This window comes from Dryobates pubescens, chromosome 2 (assembly GCF_014839835.1).
Source record: "Dryobates pubescens isolate bDryPub1 chromosome 2, bDryPub1.pri, whole genome shotgun sequence".
Lineage (NCBI taxonomy): Eukaryota > Metazoa > Chordata > Aves > Piciformes > Picidae > Dryobates > Dryobates pubescens.
Window position 1 is genome coordinate 46656284 of NC_071613.1, and position 26823 is coordinate 46683106.

General features: G+C 39.5%; 1 protein-coding gene across 1 annotated transcript in view; it reads left to right on the forward strand.

Moving 5' to 3' along the window:
• The first annotated feature begins 490 nt into the window (after positions 1 to 490).
• CCDC93 (coiled-coil domain containing 93) overlaps positions 491 to 26823 on the forward strand; it is a 45077-nt gene continuing 18744 nt past the window's right edge. Inside the window, exons 1-12 of the mRNA XM_054176793.1 lie at positions 491 to 791; positions 1966 to 2079; positions 4011 to 4105; positions 6445 to 6556; positions 10531 to 10629; positions 11779 to 11835; positions 14831 to 14931; positions 18179 to 18218; positions 19609 to 19701; positions 20176 to 20226; positions 21129 to 21215; positions 24805 to 24921. Coding sequence (XP_054032768.1) covers positions 750 to 791; positions 1966 to 2079; positions 4011 to 4105; positions 6445 to 6556; positions 10531 to 10629; positions 11779 to 11835; positions 14831 to 14931; positions 18179 to 18218; positions 19609 to 19701; positions 20176 to 20226; positions 21129 to 21215; positions 24805 to 24921 — 1008 coding nt within the window. The 5' untranslated portion in view covers positions 491 to 749. The remainder of the gene's footprint in view (positions 792 to 1965; positions 2080 to 4010; positions 4106 to 6444; positions 6557 to 10530; positions 10630 to 11778; positions 11836 to 14830; positions 14932 to 18178; positions 18219 to 19608; positions 19702 to 20175; positions 20227 to 21128; positions 21216 to 24804; positions 24922 to 26823) is intronic.

Sequence of the window (26823 nt, forward strand, 5' to 3'; positions counted from 1 at the left end):
TCAAGAGGGTGCAAGGGGCAGCACCAGATCAAGGAGGTGCAAAGGTTCCCAAGCGATGGGACCGGCACACAGGACAGAAAACATTGTTAACACCCCCCCACCTCGGCTGTTAGGTCGCTCAACGAGACCTTCCTGCTAATGAATGGTGCCAGTGCCCTGTGTGGCGTGAGAAGCTGTGAGGCATCCCTCAGGCCACAGAGTACTCAGCAGCTTGTCCTCCATGCTGGGGAGAGGCCCCAAGTCCCATTGCAACACCGAAAAGAAGAATTAAGAGAAGGACAAGCGCCAGCGTAAATCAGCGGAAGTGCCCAGGATCGGCGGGTGCAGGCGGGGAGGAGACAGACTGAGAGGGGACGCCTACGCGGCCCACCCCGAAGCCCAGGCGCGGCCCTGGGAACGGGGACACCCAGAGGGACATCCAGAGAGGCCCCCAGCGGCGCCGCCCGTGGGCACGGACGAGAAGAGAAGGGGCGGGCCGGCGCTCCGGCGGTTGCGCTCCATGCAGTCAGTCACATGAGCCGCCGGGGAGTCGTGCAGCCCCCGCCCTCCTTCCCCCGCACCCCTTTGGCCGTGAATGGCACGGCCCGGATGAGCTTGTACGCAAGGAGGGTACGGGCGAACCATTGAGCGGGGGCGGGGGAACCCGGCAGCCACCGGCGTGAGACTATCCCTTCGCCCGGGCGTTGCGGCGGGGGGAGCGGACGTGACAGGCTGAGCGGCTGGGCGCAGGCTGCCGGAGACGGAGGGCGATGGTCGTCCCGAAGGGACAGGAGTACCAGGCCCCCCAGGAGGTACCGTAGCGGCGACTCTTCCAGTCTCCTCCGCCTCAGGCGCAGCGTTGGCGAGGCGCGGGCCGCCCGCTGTTCCTCTGGCCCCACTGCACTGGCTTCCCCGGGTTTCCCCTTTGCTCCTTCTCCTCCTTGTCTCCCCGCGGACTGGGCGCTGACCAGCCCTAGGCGCCGCGCCGAGGCTGTGCCGGGAGCCCTGGGGTCAGCACTGTACCGCGGGCCCGACCCTGCGCCCTTCCCCGCGGGCAGCCCACGGCCCCGCGAGGTGGGGTCTCTCGGGTATGAGGAGCCGGGCCCCTCTCCGCCCAGGGCTGGGGGAGGCCCTGTGGGGCTGCAGGCAGCGCCTGTGTAGGTCGCCTTCTGTACACCTCTGCGTTTCCGCGTCCCCTCTGCTTGCGAGGCGTTTCAGGTTTCCGTGCGAAGGAGAGGAGGATGGTGAAAAGCTGCGGAACAGGGGAGAAGAGCGGGGCGGGGGAGGGGGTGAATGGGAGTGGGTCCCTGCAGCCTCTGAGGAGGAGACCCAGAGCCCCATTAGCTGTCCCTCTCACCTAGGTCTGAGGTTTTTGGGTGCTCTGTGGCTCCAGTAAATCATGTCTATTCTTGGAACTGTGAGGTTTCATCCTGTAACGTGGGGACAAAGGCACTCTGACAAGATTGCTGTGCTGATAAAGCTTGGGAGCATTGAAGCTGTGCAGGCTGCCCGTCAGAGTTTGCTTTTTGTTGCTGTCAGACTTTGAGTATGCTTAAAATTGCATTACCCAACAGTGGAGTTCCACGTGAATTTCTGCCCCTGTTGTGAAAAATTATAGAAGCATTACATTGAGATGTATGATTTTTGTGAACCCTGAAATGGGAAGAAGTGTGCAAAATGGAGAATAAATTAACTGTCTTTTGGCAATAGGAGCAATCTGTGTAGCCGGAGGCAAGCAGGGGACTAGGAGCTTGAACAATAAAATCAGATTAAAGTATTTAACTGGGTGAAAAAAAACCATAATATTAAACCCATGTAGAAATGCATTGCCTATTTATTTAATGTCTTTCAAATTAACAGCCAAGTTGCTAATGGAAGTCAAGGGTTTCCCTGATACGTCAGGTATGTTAGGATAAAGTTTGGGAAGTATCTTTGTGAAGAATGAAGGAGAAATACTGAATTAGTTCTGCATTGTTTGTTTGTCAGGTTGAAACAAGAGAAGATGAGGAGCAAAACATCAAGTTGACTGAAATTTTGGAACTCTTGGTGGCTGCTGGGTATTTTCGAGCAAGAATCAAGGGGTTATCGCCCTTTGACAAGGTGATGCATTTACATATTTTTTGCTAATTAGCTTAGCAGTGTTAAGTGATTTTTTTTTTTTTAATTTATTTGTTTTCTTAGGACACTTGCAATGCATGAGACTTTCCTGTGTAAATAATTCTTCAGGTGACCTGGTTTCAAACAGTCTGGAAAACTGATTTTGTGCAGCAAGGCCTGCTTTAAAGAGGATAGTTGGATGCAAGCTTATTGCTGATGTGCTTTCTGATGGGTGTTAGGGCCTAAAGCATAGTTATACATGGGGAATTTTGCCCCTCTTCCAACTGCAGTCAAAATACCTAGGAAAGACTTAATACTTGGAGATAGCTAGAAATGAGGAAATGCTTGTCTTGAGGGGCTCTATGTAATAATGGAACAGTTAGTCTAGTGAGATTATTTTGGGGCTGTTTTTATGTATCTTCAGAATGTCATATATGTTAACCTTTCATTGTCCTGGACAGGAAGTATGTGATGCAGACAGTGAGCAAAGTCCAGGTTGAAAAGAGACTTCCGAAATACTTATTGCTGATTCTGTGAGAAATTCCTGAAGCAAGGTTTGATAACACAGAACTACAGCAGCCTTGACATGAGCTCTTCTGTTTTCTGCTCTTTCTGTGATCATAGCACAGCCTCACTTTGCAAGGCAATTTTAGTTTCTTTAGACTCCTTGACATGAGTGATCTGAGCTGCTTGGGAGGCTGTGCACACAGATGCTAAGCAGTTTTGAGGGAGACAGCCTTAGGATATAATATTGTTGCATTGCATTTATGTGTAGGAATGGATGCATCAGGTTTATACTTGCCCAAATACAATTGCAAAGTTACCATTTCATGACAATGCCCAACCTTTGCTCGAATGAGCATTGCTATTGAAAATGATGTAGCTGCTAGTATAGAAGTGATACTGGTCACCTGTTTCAGAGGGGAATGTGAGAGGAGTAATGCATTGGGAAACTTTGTACAGAACACCTTAATTTGCTGTGTGACATTGGTAAGTTATTCCACATTTTGATTCCTTGCTCTCTTCTTTGCCTTTGTATACATCTAGATTATCTTGCATGTATTTGTGCAAGGTTGTCTTTAGATGTTTATGTAGTTCATGTGAAGTTGATGAAATGGCCCAAGTTGCCTAAGCATCTCTAGGAATAGGGTCTGAAACAAAGATTTCTACAGAGCTGGAGATTTCCACTGTAATATTGATGCTGTGCCTATCAGTCAGTGTTGCACATGTCAACAAGCAAAGAACAGGAGTGGCAAAGGAATATATATAAAGGTAAATGTATGTATGTAAAAATTATGGTCCTTGATAAAATTTTGATACAGTCAAGTTTTGCAGGTCATGACATTTAACATACTATTGTGTTTCATCTATTATTTGTTGGTTTCTTTTATTTTTTTAATCTGGCAACTGTTTCAAAACTGATACATAAAGCTAAGAGAGGGATTTGGAATGTTACTAACTGCTGGAGTTTGTGTCTTCTATAGAATAGAATAGAATAGAATAGAATAGAATAGAATAGAATAGACCAGGTTGGAAGAGACCTTCAAGATCATCATGTCCAACCTATTATCCAACACCACCTAATCAACTAAACCATGCAACCAAGCACCCTATCAAGTCTCCTCCTGAACACCTCCAATGATGGTGCCTCCACCACCCCCCCAGGCAGCCCATTCCAGTGGGCAATCACTCTCTCTGTGTAGAACTTCGTCCTAACCTCCAGCCTAAACCTCCCCTGGCGCAGCTTGAGACTGTGTCCTCTATGTGTATTGTACATAGAAGTTGGTATATGTATGCTGTCTGTGTGTATTTCACTCTATATAATACTAAGGATGGAGAAAACACTAAGCTGTAGTTTCTAAAACAAAGCCTTTAGGATGTGTTTGGTCTTATCTCTTCAAATGAAACTGACCATGCTGTTGCTCTTTTGCTAGGTGGTAGGCGGCATGACGTGGTGTATCACTACTTGCAACTTCGATATCGATGTTGATTTATTGTTTCAGGAAAACTCTACTATTGGTCAAAAAATGTAAGTTGATTAAATGGCAAGTGTGATTATTTTTTTGTTTTGTTTTGTTCTTCTTTTTCTCAGGTGAAGTGGGTAGGTGGGAAGTTACTTGGTATTTGCTTGTTTATAAGAGAGATTCTTAGTTCATGTTTCCTGCTTCTCAAGACCACTCATCTGCAAAACGCTGCACTGCTTTCAGGGTTTCTTGACCTCTAAAACCAGGAAGAAGCTTCTTCCAAGAAGTAAAAAGAAACCCAATAAATACATTTTAAAAAGACAGTGCTAGTTCCCCCTGGGCTGCCATGTTCTTATGTACATACTAAGCAGAGAAAGCATTTATGTGGCCTGACATTGAACTGGTTTGGGAACTGATCCAGATTAAAACCTACTGGAAAAAGAAGAAAAATAAGGAAAATAGTTTTAACGTGAATCAGTTCCTGGATCCAGTTCTCTATGCAGCTGTACACATGCTTGTGCTGGCACAAGGGGATGATACAGAGGCCAATACAAAGGGCAGATGGAGACCACACTGCTGGAAACTACAGTGCAACATTAGAGGACCCTCCTTGAGTCTTCTGCCTGCAGTTCTGCTTTGTAAATAATCTCCGAGTCCCTTTTATGGATCTGGGTTGGAAGTGTAGGCATCAGCAAACAGAAATTAAAGCATGGCACTGTTGCTGAAACCGTTACCTTCCCCATACTGAGGGTGACCTGATGACACCGTTTTGGTTTGATGAATTCTTTTATGCATAGAATTTTCTCATAAGGTAGCCAGTTCCTCTATTAGGGAGGTTGTAAATATTTTTTTTTTGTACTGAGAAAGGGAATATGTTCTCAAGTACAGCATTTCTTTATGCATTTCTGTGATCAGTTAAAGAATGAAATTTTGGAGGAAGAATAAGCTGTCAAGTTACAGTTTTATGAAGAGACTTGTTTTCTCACTGTAGTCGAAAAGAACCTCTTTCTGTGCTGTTTTCTTGAAAGTCATTTTTGCATCAGCCAAACTAAGGCATTTTAAAAAATTGGTAGCTATTGCCATTAAACTTGGAGACACTCAAATCATCATAGATAGTAACTACATAAAGCATTGTTAAGTGCACAGAATTAAGTAGAGGGTAGGAATGAAGGTGGTGGCAGTTTTTGCAATTGCCAAGTGTTTATAATTACTTTCTTTGTTACCCTTAGCAGTAGCAGGATAGGAAGCAGTGAAGGTGTTCTCTTATCTTTCCAGCTGACTGGATGCAAAATTGGCAAAACAGAACCCAGGCTTCTCTCCTAAAACAGCAGCAGGGATTTATTTGTAGTTCTGAAGTGTTCAGAGTTGCACAGGCATGTGCTGGTTTTGATGTCCACATATTGTTTATATTGGTGGTGGCTCGGTGGTTCTGTGATGTTCTCAAGAGAAGGAAAAGTAAAGTTGTGTTTTCTCAGTATTATTCTGAAGGCATTTTGATGGTGTCATGTTATTGCTGGGTTGAAATGAACATAAAAGTATCTATTAGGAGAGATCTTGCTTCTGTTGGGTAAATAAGATTTTCCTTGGGTTTTTTTATATTGTATTTACTCTGGCTGTGCAGAGTCGTGCTACTGTTTCCATGTTGTAGAATATTGTTGTAGTGCCATAGTGGAAATTGCCTTACAAGAATTACATCCAAGTTTTCACTTCTTAAGGAAGTGTAACTTTTCAGGCTCTCTTCCCAGAGTTTGCCCTCTGTCTTCTATCTCCTGCTCCCCTTTTGTTGTCCATTTAGACAGCGCTGAATACCTCTGAGGTCAGTACTGGAACAGTTTTTGGGTTTTTATTTCTTTCATGGAAAAATAATTCAAGTTTTGCTAGTAGTGGTCATCCTCACTGCTGACACCTGCTTTAAAAGCATGCTTTGACAGCATTGGCAGCAAAAAAATACCTTGCTGTAAAATAAGGAAACAGGGTGATGTTCTTGCAGATGAACCCCTGGCATTAGGATATTCCTTTCCCTTTACTAGCTCTTACCTCAAAAACCTTCAAAAACATGTGAAGTGTAATATTTGTTTAGCTTTTAGGTGTAATACATATTTAAACTCATAAAGTTTCAGTAATAATGTCAAGATATATTTTGGGAGTTCTCTTAATTTGATTCTGGACATGGAGTGCCTATCTTTTACTTACTTATTCTAACTTTATATATATATATATATGTATGTGTGTGTGTGTATATATATATATATATATATGTAAAAGTTAGTTTGTGAAAGCTGTATACAGTGGAAGCCACTAGAGGGAACCTTCTAACAGCTAACTGTTTTTGCAAAAATAATTTGTAATTTACAAAATAAAATCATGGCATACATACATGTGTGTTTTTGTTGTTTTATAATAGTGCCTTAACTGAAAAAATTGTGTCAGTATTACCCAAAATGAAGTGCCCTCATCGTTTGGAACCACATCAGATCCAGGGACTGGATTTCATTCATATATTTCCTGTTGTACAGGTAATCATTTTGTTGACTCTTTGCTGAAAAAGGCCATAGAACTTGCATTCAAATTTTAACCAATATTTATTCAATTTTGGAACGAATAATCATGGAGAAGTTGTTTAAATGAATGCTTTTAAAGAGTTTAGTGGTGTTTTGGATGATAGAATTTTTAAGTATTGTTTGATCCTGTTTCATGAAAATGCAAAAATCCCTCTTTAAATTCTTTTGAATGCAGTTGGATTCTGCCTTTGTGGAATCACTACTTAAAGAAACTAAAGTTCAAGCTTGTTTTTTGAATCTGCTAATATACTTTGCCAGACTAGAAAATTGAGCAAATATCTTACAGTTCATGTTTAAGCTTATGGAGTAAGTTCTGCAGATATGAATAAGGTGAAAGCCAGTTGAGGCTGTTTCATTAGGCATAGTTTGTCCTTCATTTATATCACTTCATAACTGTATGGATGGAAAAATAAATGGCTCTGACATGCAAACCTAATACTGTGTCTTTCTTGAGCGCCTCTCACTGACCGTGTGCATGCTCATAGTTCTCCATTTGATTAAGGTTTAAGCTAGCATGTGATGTGTTCCACTTCTGTGTGGCATCTTAAGAATCCTTGGCATGTCATTATCAGGTTTGTTTATTTTCTTTCAACTACACACAGAAATATTACCTGGATAAATAGGGAAAATAGGCTGTTAAGGAAAATGCCTTTTCATGAAATGTCTCCTTGCCTTTTGCTTATGAAAGAATTCAGCAAGTAAGACTTTACTCTAAATTGCTGTTTGTAAGAAATGGGGAAAAAAATCCTTCTCATTATTCTACAGTAGGAGGCTCCTGAAGAAGCTAAACTGCAGTCCCCACAAAAAGTTGTGGTGTGTGCTACTGTTACACAGCTTTCAAGCTGTGCTGATGGTGCCTATGTGGAAAGGATGTATCATCTTAATGTGAGGTTTTTAATTCTAAACCTGTATTTTCCTACCAGGAAAAAAAAAAAAAGAAATCCCAACCCAGGTTAATTTTCTGCCCTGTTCACTTGGTGATAATAATGATGACAATGAATGATTACATTTGTCAAATAGGGGACTTCTCATTCAGGAAAAATAATTCCTCTTCTACAGTGAGAATATGAACTGTTATTCCTGCTGTAAAAACTAGAGCACTAAGTATTTTATTTCTCTGACTAAAATCCTGATTTGGTATATTACCTCTGGAACGAAGAAACATTAATTCTAAGCAGGGACAAAATTTGCTTCTAGATTTCTCTCGGAGCAGTGATTCTCGATATTAGTAGCTGGCCAGTAGGTGGTATATTTAATGCATATTTGATGAAGAAATATTTCTTGGTGAGCTTAGTTTTTTGTATGTAGAGGATTTGGTTTTAGAAATTGTAGCTTTCTGTCAGGTCCCTGTGAAATTCTACCTGCTCCAAATACTGATGATTCATAATTTTATCCTGAGATGGGCTTTCAAAAAACCCTTTTGTTGGTGTCCACAGTTCACTGTGTTCTAAAAAATACATGCAAGAGCTGTAACAGGCTGATAATGATGTTTTCCTCAATACTCTGTTAAACTTGAGATTTTACTTGCTATCTGGAGATCTCAAATAAATCCCCAAATGATACAGAAGCTCTTTTCTCCACCTGGTATGTGTCCCAATAGGACTAGCACTGTGCAGGCTAGTCCAGTGAACGTGACATGAGGAATTTAGATGAATCCTTCCCTATAGGAAGAAATGAGATTGATTTGGCTCTCTGCCATAGATGGTAGCAGAACTGTAAAAAAAAAAAATAAAACAGTAATAAAAAGACTGACAATTATTCCAGTGTGCATAAATGATGCTGTTCTTCCTAGTAAGTTCTGCTTATGTTCAAAGAGTATGCACACACTCTTGTGTTGAGATGTGCTTCATAATAGTCTCCATTTTCATTTCTCTCCTTGTCATCATCATCCCCTCACTTTCCAGGGGTTCATGGTTATAACACAGAGAACAGTTGCTGGCTCAAACATGGATTGTGAGATTGATCTGATCTTTTATATGACCTCCTGCACAGGCTGTCAACAACCCACAAGATTTATCTTCTCCAGTGTTGCTTAAACTGTACTTCAATCTTTTGTGGCTTTTTGTGTGGGCTTATAAATGTCAAAAGAAGCCTTTTCTTCTTATATGAGCATGTGGTTCTTCTTCAACACTTCATAGCCTTGCAGATCTGTTTTCTCACAGCAGAACTATGGTTTTTGAAAGCAATAAGTGATCTATGATAGGAAAAATTGATATAAATACATATAACCAATGTATGGATGTTACTAATGGCTTCCTCTTGGGGTACAGCTTAATTTTAATAAGAGGTCATGTTTCACGTGGTGTCTTCCGTGAGAGTATAGTGGGCATTGCTGGATCCTGGCACTGAGAACCCAGAAAATTTTCTATTCAACTTTGAATTGCTTCAAATTCCAGCAGGCCTCCAGCCTATCTCTTCCCACTCAGACTGACAGAGATGGGTGCTGTGAACAGTTCAGACTTGCTTTGTAGAAGGATGACCATGCCATAACTCACAGGCTGTATAAAAACCACCTGGACAATGCATTTGTTTTAAAGTACGCTGCCGTGGGCTTTTTCAGAGTAGAGAGGGATGAACCTGTGTGAATGGAGACTATGATTGCAGTTTTTTATAGGTAATGTACATCCAATGCTTCCTACAGCTGAGGGATTTGATGCACAAGCATGACAAGGCTGACAGCTTTTAGTGTACAGCAGAGTTTTGAGGGTTTTGAACATGGACTAGGATGTATATTTTGCAAGCTCATACAGCTCAGCTCTTGGTCTGGTGAGTTGTGAGGTGTGCTGGCAGTTCCATTGTATAGCTGAAAACAAAAAGCCAGAAAATGAACATTCCTTTGCTTTGTGACCTACTGCTGTCTATTTTTCTGTATTATATATTATTCTGTATTTTGGTAACAATGTTATTAATGGTTAACAAATAATAACAATGAATACTACCCATATATTTTGGGCTTTGTTTTTTAGCCTAAGTAGTACATTTCTTCTGCTAGGATGTAGGGTTTATGCAACTTTGATTTTTGGGAAGACACTTTAGGGTTGGGTTTCTTTGAGGGTGGCAGAAGTACTTTTTAAATTACTTTTTACTCCTTCTTGACGATGCAAATTAAATATGGTTAAAGTGGCCCACATCCAGTTTTATTCCACAGATGCTCTTAATTTTCCTCTCTGGAATGGTTTTATTGAAGATGCAAATAGTTGAAGTACAGAAATGTATATGGCAAGATTCCATTGAACTTTGCCTATGCTTGTAAAGATTTCATATGTTTTTGTTTATAAATGAATTTTTTCAACTAAGAATTCCTAGTAGGTGAAATTTACAATCAGATTTTCTTTCCATACTTACTGATTAGAATGTAAAAGGAATTGGTATATAAGAAGCTACAGTGCAACCTAAATAAAGGGGAAATTATAAAACAAAATAATTTTGCAGTATATTATTTACCAATAACATTGAGAAAAGTGGATTTTTTTGGGACACCAGGCTCTACTCCAAGACTCTTTTAAGGGAAGGCTGTTTTATCTCCTTTGGACTATTAAATCCCACTGTAGTGTGAGCAATATGACTCATTGAGATTTATCTCGTTCAGTATAGGTCAAGAATAGGAAGAATACATGGGGTTTTATTTCTAAAACTTTGATTACAGCAAAACCCACATGGTTTCTTAGCTTATGCATTATCTGAGTGCTCTATTGAGCTTCTAGTACAAAGAGGTTTCTGAAGTAGCTAATGCTGAGTCATTTCTTAGAAGTACATCCCTGAGTTACCATGTTTACAAATGAATATTCTTGCTCATGTACATAAAGTGTGCTTACACCTTTGACCATGTATTAAAAACAATTGTGCAGTAGTTACATATTTTCTGTTGTTATTCCTCCTCTTTCCACTGATAAAACTTTACAACCCTCTTTTTTTTTCCCCCTCCCCAGTGGCTGGTGAAACGTGCAATAGAAACAAGGGAAGAAATGGGAGACTATATCCGTTCCTACTCTATATCACAGTTTCAGAAAACTCATAGGCTACCGGAGGTAAGATCAAGCTGCTTCTTGTTTCTGCTAGAAAGTGTCCAATGCTCAGGTGCAGTACCAGCTCCACAGCTGTGAAATCTGCATAGGGTATCACAGTAGTTTTTCCATGGCTATCATTTTGTTAAATCAATCCTAAAGGAATCCATGTGCAAATTCATCCAGGGGAAAAGAATTGAAACATTATTATGACAGAAAGTTCATAGGTATTGGTTAACTTTAGCTTAAGAGGAGCCTTGTTTTTTCTGCAATATTTCTGGGTCACTCAGTTTAGGAAAGATGTTGAATTGCTGGAACATGTCCAGGGAAGGGCAACAAAGCTGGTGAGGGATTTGGAGCACAAGCCCTGTGAGGAGAGGCTGAGGGAGCTGGGGTTGCTTAGCCTGGAGAAGAGGAGGCTCAGAGGAGACCTTCTTGCTCTCTACAACTACCTGAAGGGAGGTTGTAGCCAGGAGGGGATTGGTCTCTTCTCCCAGGCAACCAGCACCAGAACAAGAGGACACAGTCTCAAGCTGTGCCAGGGGAGTTTAGGCTGGATGTTAGGAAGAAGTTCTTCACAGAAAGAGTAATTTGCCATTGGAATGGGCTGCCCAGGGAGGTGTTTAGGAAGAGACTGGATGGAGCACTTGGTGCCATGGTTTAGTTGATTAGATGGTGTTGAGTGATAGGTTGGACTTGATGATCTTGAAGGTCTTTTCCAACCTGGTCTGGTCTGGTCTATTCTGTAGTTCTTTGTTGGTCTGGCTTGGCAAGTACCTCACTTTTGGAGTGCCTATAGAGTTTTGTGCAGTGGATCCAGGCAACCATGTGACTGGAGCTGCTTTGCCTGAAATCTGTTCTAAACCACACAGAGTTATGTGGAGAAGCTGATTTAGCTGAGTGAGAATCTGTATGCTGGTAATGCTGTATAACTAGGGATACTGTTGAAGCAGAGAGCAGAGAGATTGCCTATCTAGATACAGTCATAAAGATCTTCCTGCCTATCTTATGAGAGAAGTAAATATGTCTATGTTACATGAAGTCACCACATTGCACTGAATAACTGAGCTCCTCAGAAACTATTTGACAACTTTGTTTGCTATATTAACTATAACGGTTGAGATTTAATCCCCATTCCTGGTATTTTTAATCACCTCTGTTAATGTCTTGCAGGATGAAGAATTTATGCAAAGAAAAGAGAAGGCTATCAAAACTGTTACTGACATCTATGTGAGTATGTTAGATATTTATGATCAAAGAGCAAATGGTTTTAGTGATGGAAACAATTGCTGCTGGTGGTTAATTCTGCTTAATGCAGCCAGTCCTGGGCTTTCTCATCAGAGGGTCCCAATCAAGTTACGCATGGAGCTTTGTTTTTAGATCAGGTGTCAAATGCCAACATAGCAAACTGAAAATCTTTTAGGTGTGCACTGTATAAGCAGGTAAATCGTATCAACTGCCTGCACAGAGAGTGTGCAATTCCTCTCTATCAAACAAAAGCCACAAGGTAGCTTACAGCTGTCTCACAGACTGAAGCTATCAGCAATTTGACTGCTTATCTTGAAATTAATCAAAATGGGGGTGATCTCCTCAATTTAAATGTCTGCATTTCAGAACTTTTTTACTTCTTACAATTAACAATGAAAATGCACACCCCACTTCAGAAGTGCTTTTTCAAGTGGCTATTGTTGGTTGGGAAAGTTTGCCTTCTCCCTCTTCAGATGCAGATGTTTTAACTCTTGGATAAACTGTTTGCTTGTATTTTCTTCAAAGCTTGTTTGTGAATGCTGCCAAGAGTGATATATAAAATGCATGGGATATATCACTGTCTCGTAACTGAATTCAGATGCTTTGAGTTTCTGTCCTTGCTTTTTCTCTAATTTCCCTCTTTGCTTGGGGTTATCACTTGATTATTTCTAACCCTGACAGTTTGCTGCTGCTTGGGTGGTTGTTTTTTGGGTGGTGTTTTCCTGGGTTTGACCATCTTGATAAATTCATAGATCGGTATTTGAAAAGGGATGGGAAATCTAGGTATGTTTTCAGTGGAACACTTCCAAGGTGAAACACCACTCTTCTGAGAAAATCACTGCTATTTCAAGTAGTTCTGGCCAGGCAGAATTCTTCATCCATAGATGAAATGCCAGTGTAACGAGGTGTATGCCTATTGTGTAATGTAGCAGACAAGTCATCTTACTCTTTTGTCATGTTTTGTAGGTAGTTGTTTTTCCATGTTAATGCCCTGAATGCTACTGAGCCTAATTTATGTGGTTGAATGCAGTGTATGTTTGTAGAAAAACATTAGTGTGCCAGGTGCCTTTGAGGATGCTGGCTGCTCTGCCCAGTTTGGATCTATCTGCAGGGTTCATGAAGGTGTATTCTGTCTTCTCTGGATCACAGATCTCTAGTTTTTGAGTGCATCTTCATAGCAGATAAAACTTTGACAATTGTTCATCACTGCCTAGCCTATCCTAGACAAACTTCTCTTCCTTAACTATATGAGCTCTCTCTGAATTATATCTTCTACAAGCTCGTGCCAGATCTGCTTAACAAAAGATTAGTTTATGAGATCTCTTACAGCATCAAGGCATGAGTGTGGTCTAGAAGAACACACTGATTTTTCAGGGCAGAAAGTGCTCAAGCTTTCCTATCTGTTCAAAGGAACTGGAAGAAGGTGAACATGGCTGTTAGATGAAAGGTCTTTTGCGGGTCACCTTTAAATGATGATGCATTGGAGTTGGAGGAGAAATCCACTTTCCTAAAAGAGGACCAGCAAGTGTGAAAGATTAGGCTGTTGTCTGAATTCATTATTGTAACTGTGGTCTAAGGACCTACCCTTCTCTTCTCAAGGGGACAATACAGTGAGATTTATGGCTATGATCAGTTCTAAAGGTTAGAAAAGGGAATATTAAATATCAGTAATGGCTATTGGTATAAGAACTACTGCTGCTGAAAGGTGTCTATTGAGTGAATTGAGATTATCTTGCAGTGGCTTTGTTCAACTACTCATTTATCTGATGCCAAGACAAATGTTTATGGTATGATGCCTACACTTTATCTAGCACAGGAACGACATCATAAAAGCTATAATTTTTTTACTGAGGTTGCTTTTCTGTGGGTGTGAAAGTACATTTTGTGGGAAATTCTTAATCATATAAAGATTTTTGATGTGACAGTCAAAAATGTAGCATGACTTAATAGCTGGAAACAAAGATGACAGAAATTGAGATTAAAAATGAAGTAAAAATTGCAGAGGATAACAGACAAGTTCAGGAGAAACTTGCCAAGGAATGCTATTTGCACTTGTTCAAAATCTCTACTATGGGATTACAGGTCTCTGAAAAAGATTGAAAGCTGTTTCAGCAATGTTATGGTGCAGGAATTGCTTGTAGAAAATAATAGTTTGTGTTGTACAAAAAGTCAGATCAAGCCAAAAGTAATTTTCCTTTTGCATTTTCTTTTAGAGTCATTGCAGCTTCTTTTGTTGAATCTTTTATCCCATGTGAATAGGATTTTCTGAAGTTATGTGTATATGTGGAAAGCCCAGGCTTGGCTTTAATTTCTTTTTGTTTGGGTGTTTTTTTTGGGGGGGGTGGGTTATGGGGGTTGGTTTCTTTGTTTCGGGGTTTTGTTTGTTTAAAAAACCCTATGTTCTTAGCATGGAACAGGCTGCCCAGAGAGGTTGTGGGGTCTCCTCCTCTGGAGACATTAGAAACCCAGTGATCCTGCTTTGGCCAGGGAATTAGATTTGATCTCTGGAGGCCCCTTCTAACCCCTAAAATTCTGTGATTCTGTGACTATCAGCTAATTAAAGTGATTTATTTTTATTTGTTTATTTACTATTATTTATTATTTTATTTCTTTACTTTTAGTAATAGTGGATTGTGTTATTTCTGACTCTTCTTTCAAATGTAATGGAGGAGATGGTTGAAGAAATTGTTTTTGTTGTTAAATACCTATTTTTAACTTTTCTTTAAACCTGGCAAGACAGCTCCTAGAGCAAATTAGTGAGAAGTAAATTCAGTAAGATTTTTATCATGTAATTCCAAAAAGAGAAAGTGAAGGATGTTTATTTGGGTAAGAGTTGTCCTGGAAGATATCAACTAAATCAAGCATAAAGAGTTGGAAAGCACACAGTGGTGTGTTTAGATAGATAGATAGGTAATAATTAATGATTTGTTTTCAAAAAGCTTTTTCACAAGCTGTGAATTCATCCACTGTCTTACAGGAGGTTTACAAACCCCAGAGAAAATACAAACGCCAGAAGGGAGCTGAAGAGCTGTCAGATGAGGAATCAAAAGTTCATTCTACACTTCTGGAATATGGCAGGTGAAAGGCTTCATTGAATTGTCTGGGGGGGTTGCATCGTGTGTATTTAGAAGCATTCTGTATAAAAATTCAATTGTCAGAGGTTGTTTTTTTCTAATGCTACTTGAGAATCAAACTGTTCCAGATTCGCTTCTGTTGGGTTTCAAATTCTGTTTACTTATCCTGTAAATTCTTGGGGGCCTGGAACGTGTCCAGAGAAGGGCAACAAAGCTTATGAGGGGGTTGGAGCACAAGCCCTGTGAAGAAAGGCTGGGGGAGCTGGGGTTGCTTAGCCTGGAGAAGAGGAGGCTCAGAGGAGACCTTCTTGCTGTCTACAACTACCTGAAGGGAGGTTGTAGCCAGGTGGGGGTTGGTCTCTTCTCCCAGACACCCAGCACCAGACCAAGAGGACAGTCTCAAGCTGCACCAAGGGAGGTTTAGGCTGGATGATAGGAAGAAATTCTTCACAGAAAGAGTGACTGGCCATTGGAATGGGCTGCCCCGGGGAGGTGGTGGAGTTACCATCACTGGAGGTGTTCAAGAAGAGACTGGATATGGCACTTGGTGCCATGATTTAGTTGATTGGATAGTGTTGGGTGATAGGGTGGACTCGATGATCTCAAAGGTCTTTTCCAACCTGGTTAATTCTACTCTATTTATGTGTGAACAATCAGCCAAAGTTCTGACTTTACACTGCTAGTAGCTTATAGTTATTTAACACTGATGTTCTTTACTTCATGAAAGTGGCTGCTATTCATAATGCTTCTAGATAGTGTCTGTCCATCAGTATTGCCTATTTGCAAGTATTCTCAGAAGGGGGGGTGGGGGAGAGGGAAGGAGTTCAAGTTGTCGGTCTAATGTGGATTTTTCATCAGCAGATTGAATCATGGTTTAGTGCTTCATCTTCTTACTTTCTGAAACTTCTATATATAGTTACCAATTTTGCACTTATTGATGATCTTTGGAAGTCCCTCTGTTTAACTGAGAGCTCTCCAATTTAATGTTACAGAGTTTGTTTTCTTTTCATAGTTTACTGCTGTGTACAGCTTGTCTGCTGTCTGAGCTCTTAGTGCTTAATGAGTGCAATGGCATTTTAATTTGTTTTTATCTTCTGTGGCTTCTTCTCCCCCTAAAGCCATACTTTTTTGGTTTGGTTTGGGGTTATTTTTGTGCATTTCATAGACTCAACAAGGTTGGAAAAGACCTCAAAGATCATCAAGTCCAACTTGTCACCCAACACCTCATGACTACTAGACCATAGCACGTACTGCCACGTCCAGTCCCCTCTTGAACACCTCCAGGGATGGTGACTCCACCACCCCCCTGGGCAGCCAGTGGCCAATCACTTTTTCTGTGAAGAACTTTCTCCTCACCTTGAGCCTAAACTTCCCCTGGCGCAGCTTGAGATTGTGTTCTCTTGATGCACAGTTGAAATCAGCCACCTGCTTACAGTCTTCCTTTTTCATTTATGGTGGTGCTCTCTGAAGGCAGGGTGGACAAATTAACATCTTATTTTCCAGTGAAGTGTGGTGAAGTCCTATGTGTGTTCCTAGTGTAATGAAACTTGAGAGACACCTGGGTGTCTTGTTCCTCAGCAGAGGTGTTCTGTCATTGCATAAATGTTATATACAAATGTTTAACAGTGGAACTTTTCCCTTGCTTCCACCACCAGTGCAGTTATCTGCAGTACAGCAAGGTGATTTAAAAGTCTAAGATGACTGACTACTCTAACAAGTTTAATCTATTCAAAACACAGAGAGCTACCAGGAAATGCAGTGCCTCTTCTATAGATGTTGATATATATTATGTTAATAAAATTAGCTGTTTAACATATATAAGCACAGTTAGCATTCACACATTCTGTGGGTCTTACTGTTTTTCTAATGCTTGTAAGGATTTTTATCCCTGGAGGTGTTCAAGTGGGGACTGGACGTGGCACTTGGTGCCAGGGTTTAGTAGTCATGAGGTCTTGGGTGACAGGTTGGACTTGGTGATCTTTGAAGTCTCTTCCAACCTTATTGATTCTATGATTTAGGCTTGATTTACATCATCCATTTTAGAGTCCAGTTGCTCTCTCCTCAGTCAAAATTCATTTTGCAAGTTGGTGCCAGTGTCAGGAAGATTAGCTTTCTAGAGTAGTTTAACACTTTAAGTGGGGGGGAAAGGCAAAACTTGAAATCATTATACAGCTTACAAATTTAAATAACTAAAAGATAGTGTCTATAGATCCTCAAGATTCATTTTAGCTGTAGGTACTGTGAAACAGTTGAGACCTAAGTAAAGGTCATTTCTGCTGGAAAAACAGACATAACTTTAATGTAAAAACAATGAAAACGAATGAGGGAGAAAGGTAGTGCTCTGTCATGTTCTTTGTGTTGCTTAGCTTTAAAATGCAGAAGAAACTTAATGTTGGGGAACTCTTGAAAGCTTGGAGTTAAGCTGTAGAAAAATGTGACTGAATTTCCCTAGTAAGTGGGAGTGTTGAATAAGGAGGGAACTGGTGATAGTTGATATTGCTGCTGAGGATCACTTGACTTTCAGCCATAAAATGCTTATAAACAGTCCTGCTTCTGCAGTGTCAAGGAATTAAACAGTTGTAGCTGTTGGTCAATCAGGAGCATCACAAATTTTCATGTCTGTGTACATGTTGAGTTTAGTGCTTACTGAAGATAATTGCATGTATTAAAATGTCTTTGTACCTGTTTTTTTCCTTTTAAGACAGTATTCCCCAAATACAGTGTTTCCAAAGTAATGTCAGTTTTCCCTCTCCCTCAAAAAAAACAACAACCCAAACAGAGATGTAAAATAAGTTGATTTAAAGCTCTGAACACCGTGCTTCAGAAGGAAATTGCAGATTCATCAAAGCACACAGAGCATGAGTGTTCTCTTGGGAGTAGAGGCAATTACCTGGGAGCCTTCCAGAATTCAGTAGTGTATAGTTAATATCTCAAGGTTAACTTCCAAATGGAAAGAGCATCACTTTGTGCTTCTGTAAGCTTTACATGGCGATATTTTATCAACAGTCTAGATTTGCAGATCATGATGGAAGGATTAGATGGAACTGAAATTATTCTGTAAATGTGCTGCAGTACTTGCTTACTTAGTTTATTTGAAGCATTCCAAAACTAACCTCACCCTGGCTCTTGGTTTGGTTGAAGGGGTCACATTTTAGTGCATTCTTTCTGTTGAAAACGGACAGTCACTTAATGGATTTGTGAAAGTTGTAAACCGCTATGTATTTCTTTCATGTTATGTTTTGGGTTTTTAGGAGATATGGATTTAGCAGACAAGCAGGGAAAGCAGAACAGGTAAAAAAACCTTACATACTAATTTTAAATGCGTTGTGGGAAGGATTGGATTGGTTTAATTGAAGTGTTGGTTACTGTAAGATCTTAAAGGAATACAACAGGATAAACATCTGTAACTTCTATTGTAACCATCTCTTGAAAATGGCTGACTGGAACTAAAAATCAGCATGCCATGAAAGATGCAAAACCCTCTTTTAAAAGGCTCCTTTTATCTGTACTCAAAAGATCTCATCTTGCAAATATTTTTTGCTTAGAAGAGAGGGGGCTGGCATGTTCTGGTTTTTAATGTGAGGTAGCTATGTAGCCTGTCTACTTTATGAGTAACTTTTAACAAAGTTTCACTTGATGTGATCAATAAAGGCTTTTTTCTTTTCTTTCTGGTAAGAAATTTTGTAGGCATTTATGACATAACATGTTATTTAATTGAATAGAGAAACATGATGCCATAGTATAAATAAATCTTAGGGCCTCTTACAAAGTAGCATCCTTGCTGTGCTTTTGGTGGCTGTGGACTCATAAAATGTCCTTGACACAGTACTTGCAGTTTTATAATTTCAGTGAAGGTATTACTTTGGCTACAAGTTTTTATTACAGAGAACAATAATGAAGAAATGCATTAAGCATCTCAAGGGCCTAGCAATACACTGAGTATATTAAAGTTGTCCTCCTTCATTATCTCAATGTTCCACATACAAATTTAGCATTTAAATTTTATAAGTGGAAGTGTTTCCTGTTGCTACCTCTTTTTTCCTCAAAGTAACTGCTGGACTGCAGAGTTCATGTTGTGTCTTCAAAAATGTAACTGGCTTTGGAATATTGTGTATCAGGTGTTCATCATGTTTGTGTTTGAATTGAGCCTGCCTTTGAATTGAGCCTCCAGTAAGGCAGAAGTAGAAGATTAAATTCTTAAGTTAGTGGTGCAGTAGAATGACCTACAAACTGAGTCCATGTGCCACCAGTTGCCGTTAGTTTAATGGTGCTAGTTCTGGGACTGAACTAGGCAATTTAATACTCATATTATGCATTTGTTATACCAATATTCAGTTATAAAAAATTATGCATGTAAAAAAATAGTTCATCTCTCTCTTGTATAGCAGACATCATATTCTGGGGTAGCTAATTGTCTTGTGAGGTTGATAGTTCTCAGAAGGCTGTGGGGTAAGGTTTCCTTGCCCCACGTATTTTCATAACAAGCCAGTGACACTGAAATGTCTGGAATACTTGTGCAGTGACGGAGGGTTACACTTCAGTTGGTATAAGCTGGAGTGTGAGGAGCTGAGAAGTAGTCATATAAACAGAACATCTATATTCCAATTTTCTCCTTGCTGTTTTTCTTATACTTTAGATTACTGGAACTAGATATAATACTTTCTTAAATTTTCTTTAAAAGGCTGAAGATAAAAAAATTGTGCTACCTCCAGGGCTTGCAGGAGCAGGGAAAGCTGAGCCTTGTGATGAAGAGGACCTTCAGGCTGCTGAAGAGGTGTGACACATACATAGTAGGCATAGATGTTACTAAGTTGGGGGGGAGACCAGCAGTTATCACTGCCCAGTCATTCTCTGCAGGAAGGCAAATTTCCATGCTTAGCTGGAGAGTTGCTTCCCACAGGACAATATGAAACTTGAAACTGATGCGCAAATTTAAATGTTTCTTGATGGTTCCAAAACAAAAGTTAAATTTTTTTGGTATCTGAGCATTTTTGAAAGGTCACTTTTAATTTGACAGTGGGAGCTGAATACTCTGAGTGAATCTGTACTGTTACAACTAATATTCCTTAAATTTGGTTAACTTCAACCACCTCTTCTTTAGTTTTCATTGACTTACTGTCCCATTAGGTGCATTAAAATGCACCTGGTATATGATATAATTGTCTACATGTGTTCCTGTCACTAGGCAGAAGTAAGTTACATAATGGAAGGTAAATTGTTATGTGTAATTCCTCATGTTTTGCCCTAGCTTCGCATTAAAACTTTGATGACTGGCATGGCTGCAATGGCAACAGAAGAGGTAAGCAACATTTAAAACTGCTGCAGCTTTGTTTAAATTATGGTTGATCATAGAAGCTATTCCTAAAATCAAGTTGATGGTGAGTCTGAAGTCTTGGAATGACTGCATTTAAATTTTCTTCAAGGAAGTGTAGGGAAAGAAGGTTGAGTTAGACTAATTCTTGTGAGGCTGCTATCTTCATAATTTGCCTGGAAATTGTAAAAACAATGTAAATAAGTGCTTCATTCAAATAGTTGTACTAGAGAGAGTGAAGGAAAATTGTATGTGCTTCAAGGTGTTTTTCAAAGTACTGATAAATATTTGTAAACAACACCTAGGCTTAAGATACCTGTCTTGTTTTCTTGATTAGTTGTAGTTAATGATGTAATGGAACTTCTAGGCTGTTGTAATTTTGAAAGGTCTTAATTTTGATTTCTGGGTGAGAGGATTGAAAAAAATTCAGCTGTTAAAACTTGTTTATGCTGAAGTCACAGAAGAAAAGGTAGCAATTAGCCTCATCTGGCATTGATTGACATTTACTGAAATCCACTGTAGAATTCAGTTCTACCCAAAGATTGGGTTTGTACATGCTTACAGTTTGAAACATCTGCATTGTTATGGTTTGGCTCCAAATGTGGTCAGATAGTTATATTACTGTACATTCAAAAATCAGAACACAGAATATAACCAGAAATACTTCAAAATCTTAATTAACATTTATTTGACTGTTTTAACTGAGAAATTTCCATTAGCAAATGTTTTGGGGGGTGGAATGCTTCCTGGTATTTTTTTTTATGCTTAGAGCCTTTTGCTCAGTGTTAAGGTTTTGTACATTACTGTTTAAAAACAGAGCTTGGGGAAACTGCCCTGTAAAAATCACAGGTGGTTCCAAAAGTCCAAATGTTTTCTTGACACACTTGCAGGGCAAGTTGACAGCAAGTACGGTTGGCCAGATTGTTGGACTCCAGTCAGATGAGATCAAGCAAATAGTGTCAGAATATGCTGAAAAGGTAAGTGTGTTACCTGCCTGCCTTTCACCAAGTCACATTTGAGAGCCTGTTGATTTAAGCCTTTACCTTCCAACTTAATTGCCATGATTCTCTAAAATCTGTGGATATATATGTTGTGGGTAGCAACAGTTAGGGGTCAGAAAAGTATTTTAATGGGATTTTAAAAATACACAAGCTTTTGGTGTGATAGTAAATATTCCTAAATTGCATTCATGAGTAGTTTGGATTAAGCACCTACTTAAATGTTTTCATGAATAAAGAAGGACCTGAATTGACCTCTCTTCAAACTAGAAGTCTAAACTCTTAATGCATTTTGAAATGTTCAGTGTTAGGCACAGAAATACAGTTCTCTGGCACTGTACAGAGAAAAATCTAGGCCTCCTCTGCTCAGATTTTCAGACACTAGGATCTTACTTAATTCTCAGTCATGCCATGCATCTCTGTTTCTGAATCTAGTGTCATCAAAACCAAAACTGTTGTTTTTCAGAAGTCGAGGCAGTTAAGTGTGCGTATTAGCACCATTTATTGTGTTCAACTGTGATTATTTTTACAGTAATGTGGAAAGAAAACCTGGCTCTTCAAGCAATTAATACATACAATACATCACTGCCAGATATGAGTTATAGGTCCTTCTTATTTGTCCAATAGTCTTCTTGAGTTTCTTCCTTTGTGTTGACACGTAAGAGGTATAGAGCTTTCCCTTTTGGGAGATAAATCCTATAACTCAACAGAGTCTATAGAAAATTCTTGGCCTTTCTTTATTAGAAAAAAACTGCAAGAACAGAAGCCTAAGGGTCATATTTCAGTTTCTTCTGTTCAAAGTCAGCAGGACCTTGACTATTATGGTAGAACAACGATTAATACTCTGGAAAGTAAGAACTGATTCAAGTCAGACCCAAAGCTTACCACTTATCCCATCTGCTGGATGTGACCAAAAATTCTTCATGTGCATGCTTGCACCAGGAAAAGAGAATTAAGGATGTTTACATTTTATTGAAGCATCAGTAAGCTTATGGATATAGTTCTGTTAGTTTTAACCCATTGTAACTATGCACTGTCTGAAGAGCGCAGCAGTGCTTAGTTGTAGCCAGCCTTGATAGAATCCATGGGCCCAGTGAAGATCGCTGGCAATAAAAATTCTAGATCTGGTGGTGTTGTGTGCTAGGACATTTCCAGGTGGCATTTTGGAGAAGATTAATGCATATAGTTTTCTGCATTTGTCCCTCCTTTCTGCTGCAGTGTCAACTTGGTGGGTAAACTGGAGGGAAGATTGTAGTTTCATTTCTTACTTTCTAAAAAACCTTGGCAGAAAATTATTGACAAAGTTTATATGAGCCAATTTCTCACCAGATTTCTAAGGCAACTTAGTCAAAGTAACATTGATTTTGCTGTCCTACAAAGATTCTTCCTTTGAGAATTTACAAGTACAGTGTGTATATATATATAAAGAGAGAGAGAGAGTACAAACACAGTGTGTGTGTATATATATATATATGTAACAGGTAGTTTTGCTAGGAGCAGAATTGAGCAATTGCACAGAACAGGGAAGAATGCAGAAGTAAATCTACACCTGTCAGTGGTGGGAGTAATGTGTGTTAAACAGTGAAGGATGTGTCCACATATGTGGATATGTAGTTGAAATTCTTGTTTTGATAGAGTAGCAAATTGATGACCTTAAACAGGCAGAGACAGTAGTGCTGAGATGCTGTTTTCTTAAATTATGCTCAAAAGGCAACTGTTGTTTCAGTCTAGTAAGAGACCAAGTAACAACAATAGTGTCAAAAACAAAGTAGCTTCTGTAATGACTGAGTTCTTCCTTCTGTGCTGAGAGTCTCTACAAATTGGAACTTGATTCCTCAGTAACTGTAAAGATGTGGCTTTGCTGCACAGCAGATCCTTAGCCTGCTTTGACTGCATGAGGCTTTTTCATTTGCAGACCAGAAAGGTTCATCTGCTGAAACCTCTGTGTTAGAGAGAGTTGTTTTGCATTTTCAGAGACCTTTTCTTTATGCCAAGGCTGTACTGTAAGGATTCTTACTATTTTTGCAAGATCAGTCTCAGGCTGGTCTAGCTCACGTTTCATTCTCTGGCATTTCCAGTTTTCTTGATTTGGGCTCTATGTGTATTAGATAGGCTAATCACAAGGCGAGAAGGATGGGGACTTGGAATGCCTGACATGATGAGGGAATGTGATTTTGCTACATAACAAGAGGTGTGAGTAAATCTCAGTGTGTATTTGTTGAACAGTACAGTGTTACAGGTGCTGCTTAGGAGCATTTTTCCTTTCCTAACAAATGGATGTAAATTGCTGGGTTAAGATGTCAGAATTGGCCTTTCCAATTACAATTTATTTGTGATTTCCAATTTACAGCTGTGGCTGGAATAGTATAGCAAATCATTAAACTGCTATTCAGTCTGAATAAGATAGAAAATGTAGCAGAGAAAGACAGGTTTTGTCTCTTCAAGTAAAATTAAGCTGTTAATGGAGATCTGCTTACCTGTTTGCCTAGAGTGGTTACCAGGCACAAATATGAGTGAGGAATATTTCTGTAACACTTTTGCTGATTATAGATTGTAGTGCTTGTCAACATTTGGTAATTACACTTAGTATGGAAGTCTTTGAGAGACTCTGCAAATTAACACCTGAAGTACTTGAAATTTAACTGTTTTTCTAATGAAATATTGAAAAATGAATTAACTGGAAAAGCAAGCTTGAGTGCATGAAGTAAATTACTAAGATAAATGGATGTAAGTATTAAAGGGAGGAGTTTCAAAAGGTACAAATGTTTAGGTAAATAATCATTTAGATATTTAGCTATTACAGATTTATTGTTTTATATGTGTATATTTTTTCTTTTGCCTGCAGCAAATATACAATTTCTATTAAAAATACTGTTCCTGGTAAAGACTCTCTCTGGCAGCTTTCCTTTCACAATTCAGAGAGAACAGAAGAGTGGATCCAGATTGCTGTCTTCATTATGTATTTATGAGACACTTTCTTGGCAGTGCATCCTGGATTGTGTAGGTTTCAAAGGCTGGTGTCCGTAGTGTGCACACATACACAAAGATGTTTAGAGTATGTCATTGTCATTCAGCATAAAGATGCATCCAAGACACTATTTCTGAATGTAAATACACATTTTCCAAGGCTTTTGAAAGTTCTAGATCTACTTATTGGAGTACGAAGCATCTCGGATTCATTGAGTTCAGTAAACACCACTGCTTCAGCTGGTGTTTAGCATGTTTGCATTTTTTCCACTTAAGAACTCTGTCAGGTTTAACTGTAATGCTGATGCAAAAAATTCATTCTTTCTTGTAGTATACTATAGTATTTTCTACCTGTCCCAGTGCACCTGACTAATTTTTTAGCTTACTTTACCTGTTACCTTTGAGAATATAACTCAGTCTTTGAGCTGCTTCCTTATCTTGATGTGAGATAAATCACTGAGTCATTCTGTACTGGGTAGTGGGACACAGTTCTCGATAAAGAACATCATAGATATATCCCACTTTGGCATTTCTTGAGCTGCTGAAGAGGCAAAAAGTAATAATGTGAGGTCCAACAGACTTTTGTTACTGTTTGTTTTAGCAATCTGAGCTTTCTGCAGAGGAGCGACCAGAAAGGCTTGGAGCCGCCCAACAACACAGAAGGAAGGTGGCTTCTCTGAATAAGCAGATCTTGCAGAAAACCAAACTCTTGGAAGAGGTAAGTATTGTGTGTGTAATAAAGAAGAAAACATTGATAAATGTGGTTGATCACAAAGTTCTTTGCCGTCCAGAAACAATTTTCAAGCTGTGTTCTGTACCAGCAATTTGTCATGCTGGACGTTCATTTCAGCATCCTGAATGTCTTGCTTGCACATTTATTACTAACAAAATGTGGCTGGGTTTATATTAAAGAAATTGTGTTAGCTCTGTCTGTTAGCTAATCAAAACATGATTTTAGTGATTATTTATTTATTTATTTCATACTTCTCAGAGGAGAGTATCTCCATTTGACATGTTAGCTATAGGGCTGAATGAACTCTTCACCATTTCAAGAAACAATTTATGAATTCACTCTAAAATACACTACAAACAACTTTTTATCACTTCCTGTATTTGATATTATCTCACTAACTGATGTGAAGTTTTTGCTTGTTTGTTTCCTTGCAGGTGTTGTAGCACAGGCACTGCTTGGTTCATGTCTTCCCATTTCTTTTGGGGAGGGGGAAAGGCTTTTAAATTTGTCCTGATGTTCTGGTCATGTTTATAAGCAAGAGCCTGTATTTCAACCTAATTATGCTATTGCTATTTAAACCCAGGAAAGTCTTAAGTGAAAAAGCTGTGCTGCTCATGAAATGCTGCTGTTAATTATGTGGATTGCTGTAATCAGCACCATGCCATTTTTAGCTTGCAGAGTCTGATGAGTGCTTATTGCATCAGAATCAGTAATTGGAAGAGCTTGCCAAAAATCCAATGCTACTTAAGGAAAAGCTGTGTCTGAAGACGTCTGTGGTTGATAATATTGTCAAGTATAGCATTGCTCCAGCTTTCTTCACCTCTTTCATTTTGTTTTGCTCTGCTGCTCTCAGTAATGTCTTAACACCCTACACCTGATTTTACCTATTGAATTTTGGGGGTCCAGGGGCTCTTAATAATAGATGTCTGTATGACACATTTCATGAGACAGTGATCTGTTCAGTCTTACAACAGAGATGAAAAAATGGTATCTTTGAAAGCCTTACTTGTTATGGTACAGCTATGGGAGCACTCAATTTTAAAGCCTTACCTACTATGGTATAGCTATGGGAGCACTCAATTTCAAAGCCATAGAATAGAATTAGCCAGGTTGGAAAAGACCTTTGAGATTGAGTCCAACCCTATCCAACACTATCTAATCAACTAAACCATGGCACCAAGCACCCCATCCAGTCTCCTCCTAAACACCTGCAGTGATGGTGACTCCGCCACCTCCCTGGGCAGCCCATTCCAATGGCCAATCACACTTTCTATGAAGCACTTCTTACTAACATCCAGCCTGAACCTACCCTGGCACAGCTTGAGACTGTGTCCTCTTGTTCTGGTGCTTACCTACTGTGGTACAGCCTATGGGAGCACTCAGTTTAAAAGCCTTACCTACCATGATACAATTATGGGTGCACTCAATTTCAAACCTTCCTGCACAGCCATTTACAAGACCTGACTTATTTTTGACATCCTTATTTTGAAAAAATAAGAACAAAATAGTCTGTGTAAATGCAATAAACTATTCAAAGGATATTTGTGCCTTCAAAACTTAAATCTCCTTTTGGTAGCTGTGGAGCATTTTCTGGAAGTCTTTGACTAACATTGAAGTAATATTAAGTTTAAATAAAGGTATAGAAGTAAAACCTAAGCACACAAAAAAATGGAAAGGCTAAATTGCCTGTCCTGTTCTTTGTTGTGCTCTTCTTATTTATTTTTTTTCCAACCTAAATAAAAAGCTTTATGAAGAACCAGTGCAGATGGTTCTTAAATTTCTTTCCACAAAATCCCCAAACCTTTCAAAGCCTGAAGTATGACAGTGCTTTAACCAGTGAATATTAGAATGCACTTCCTTTGGAACATGTCAAGCTAGCTTTGCTCT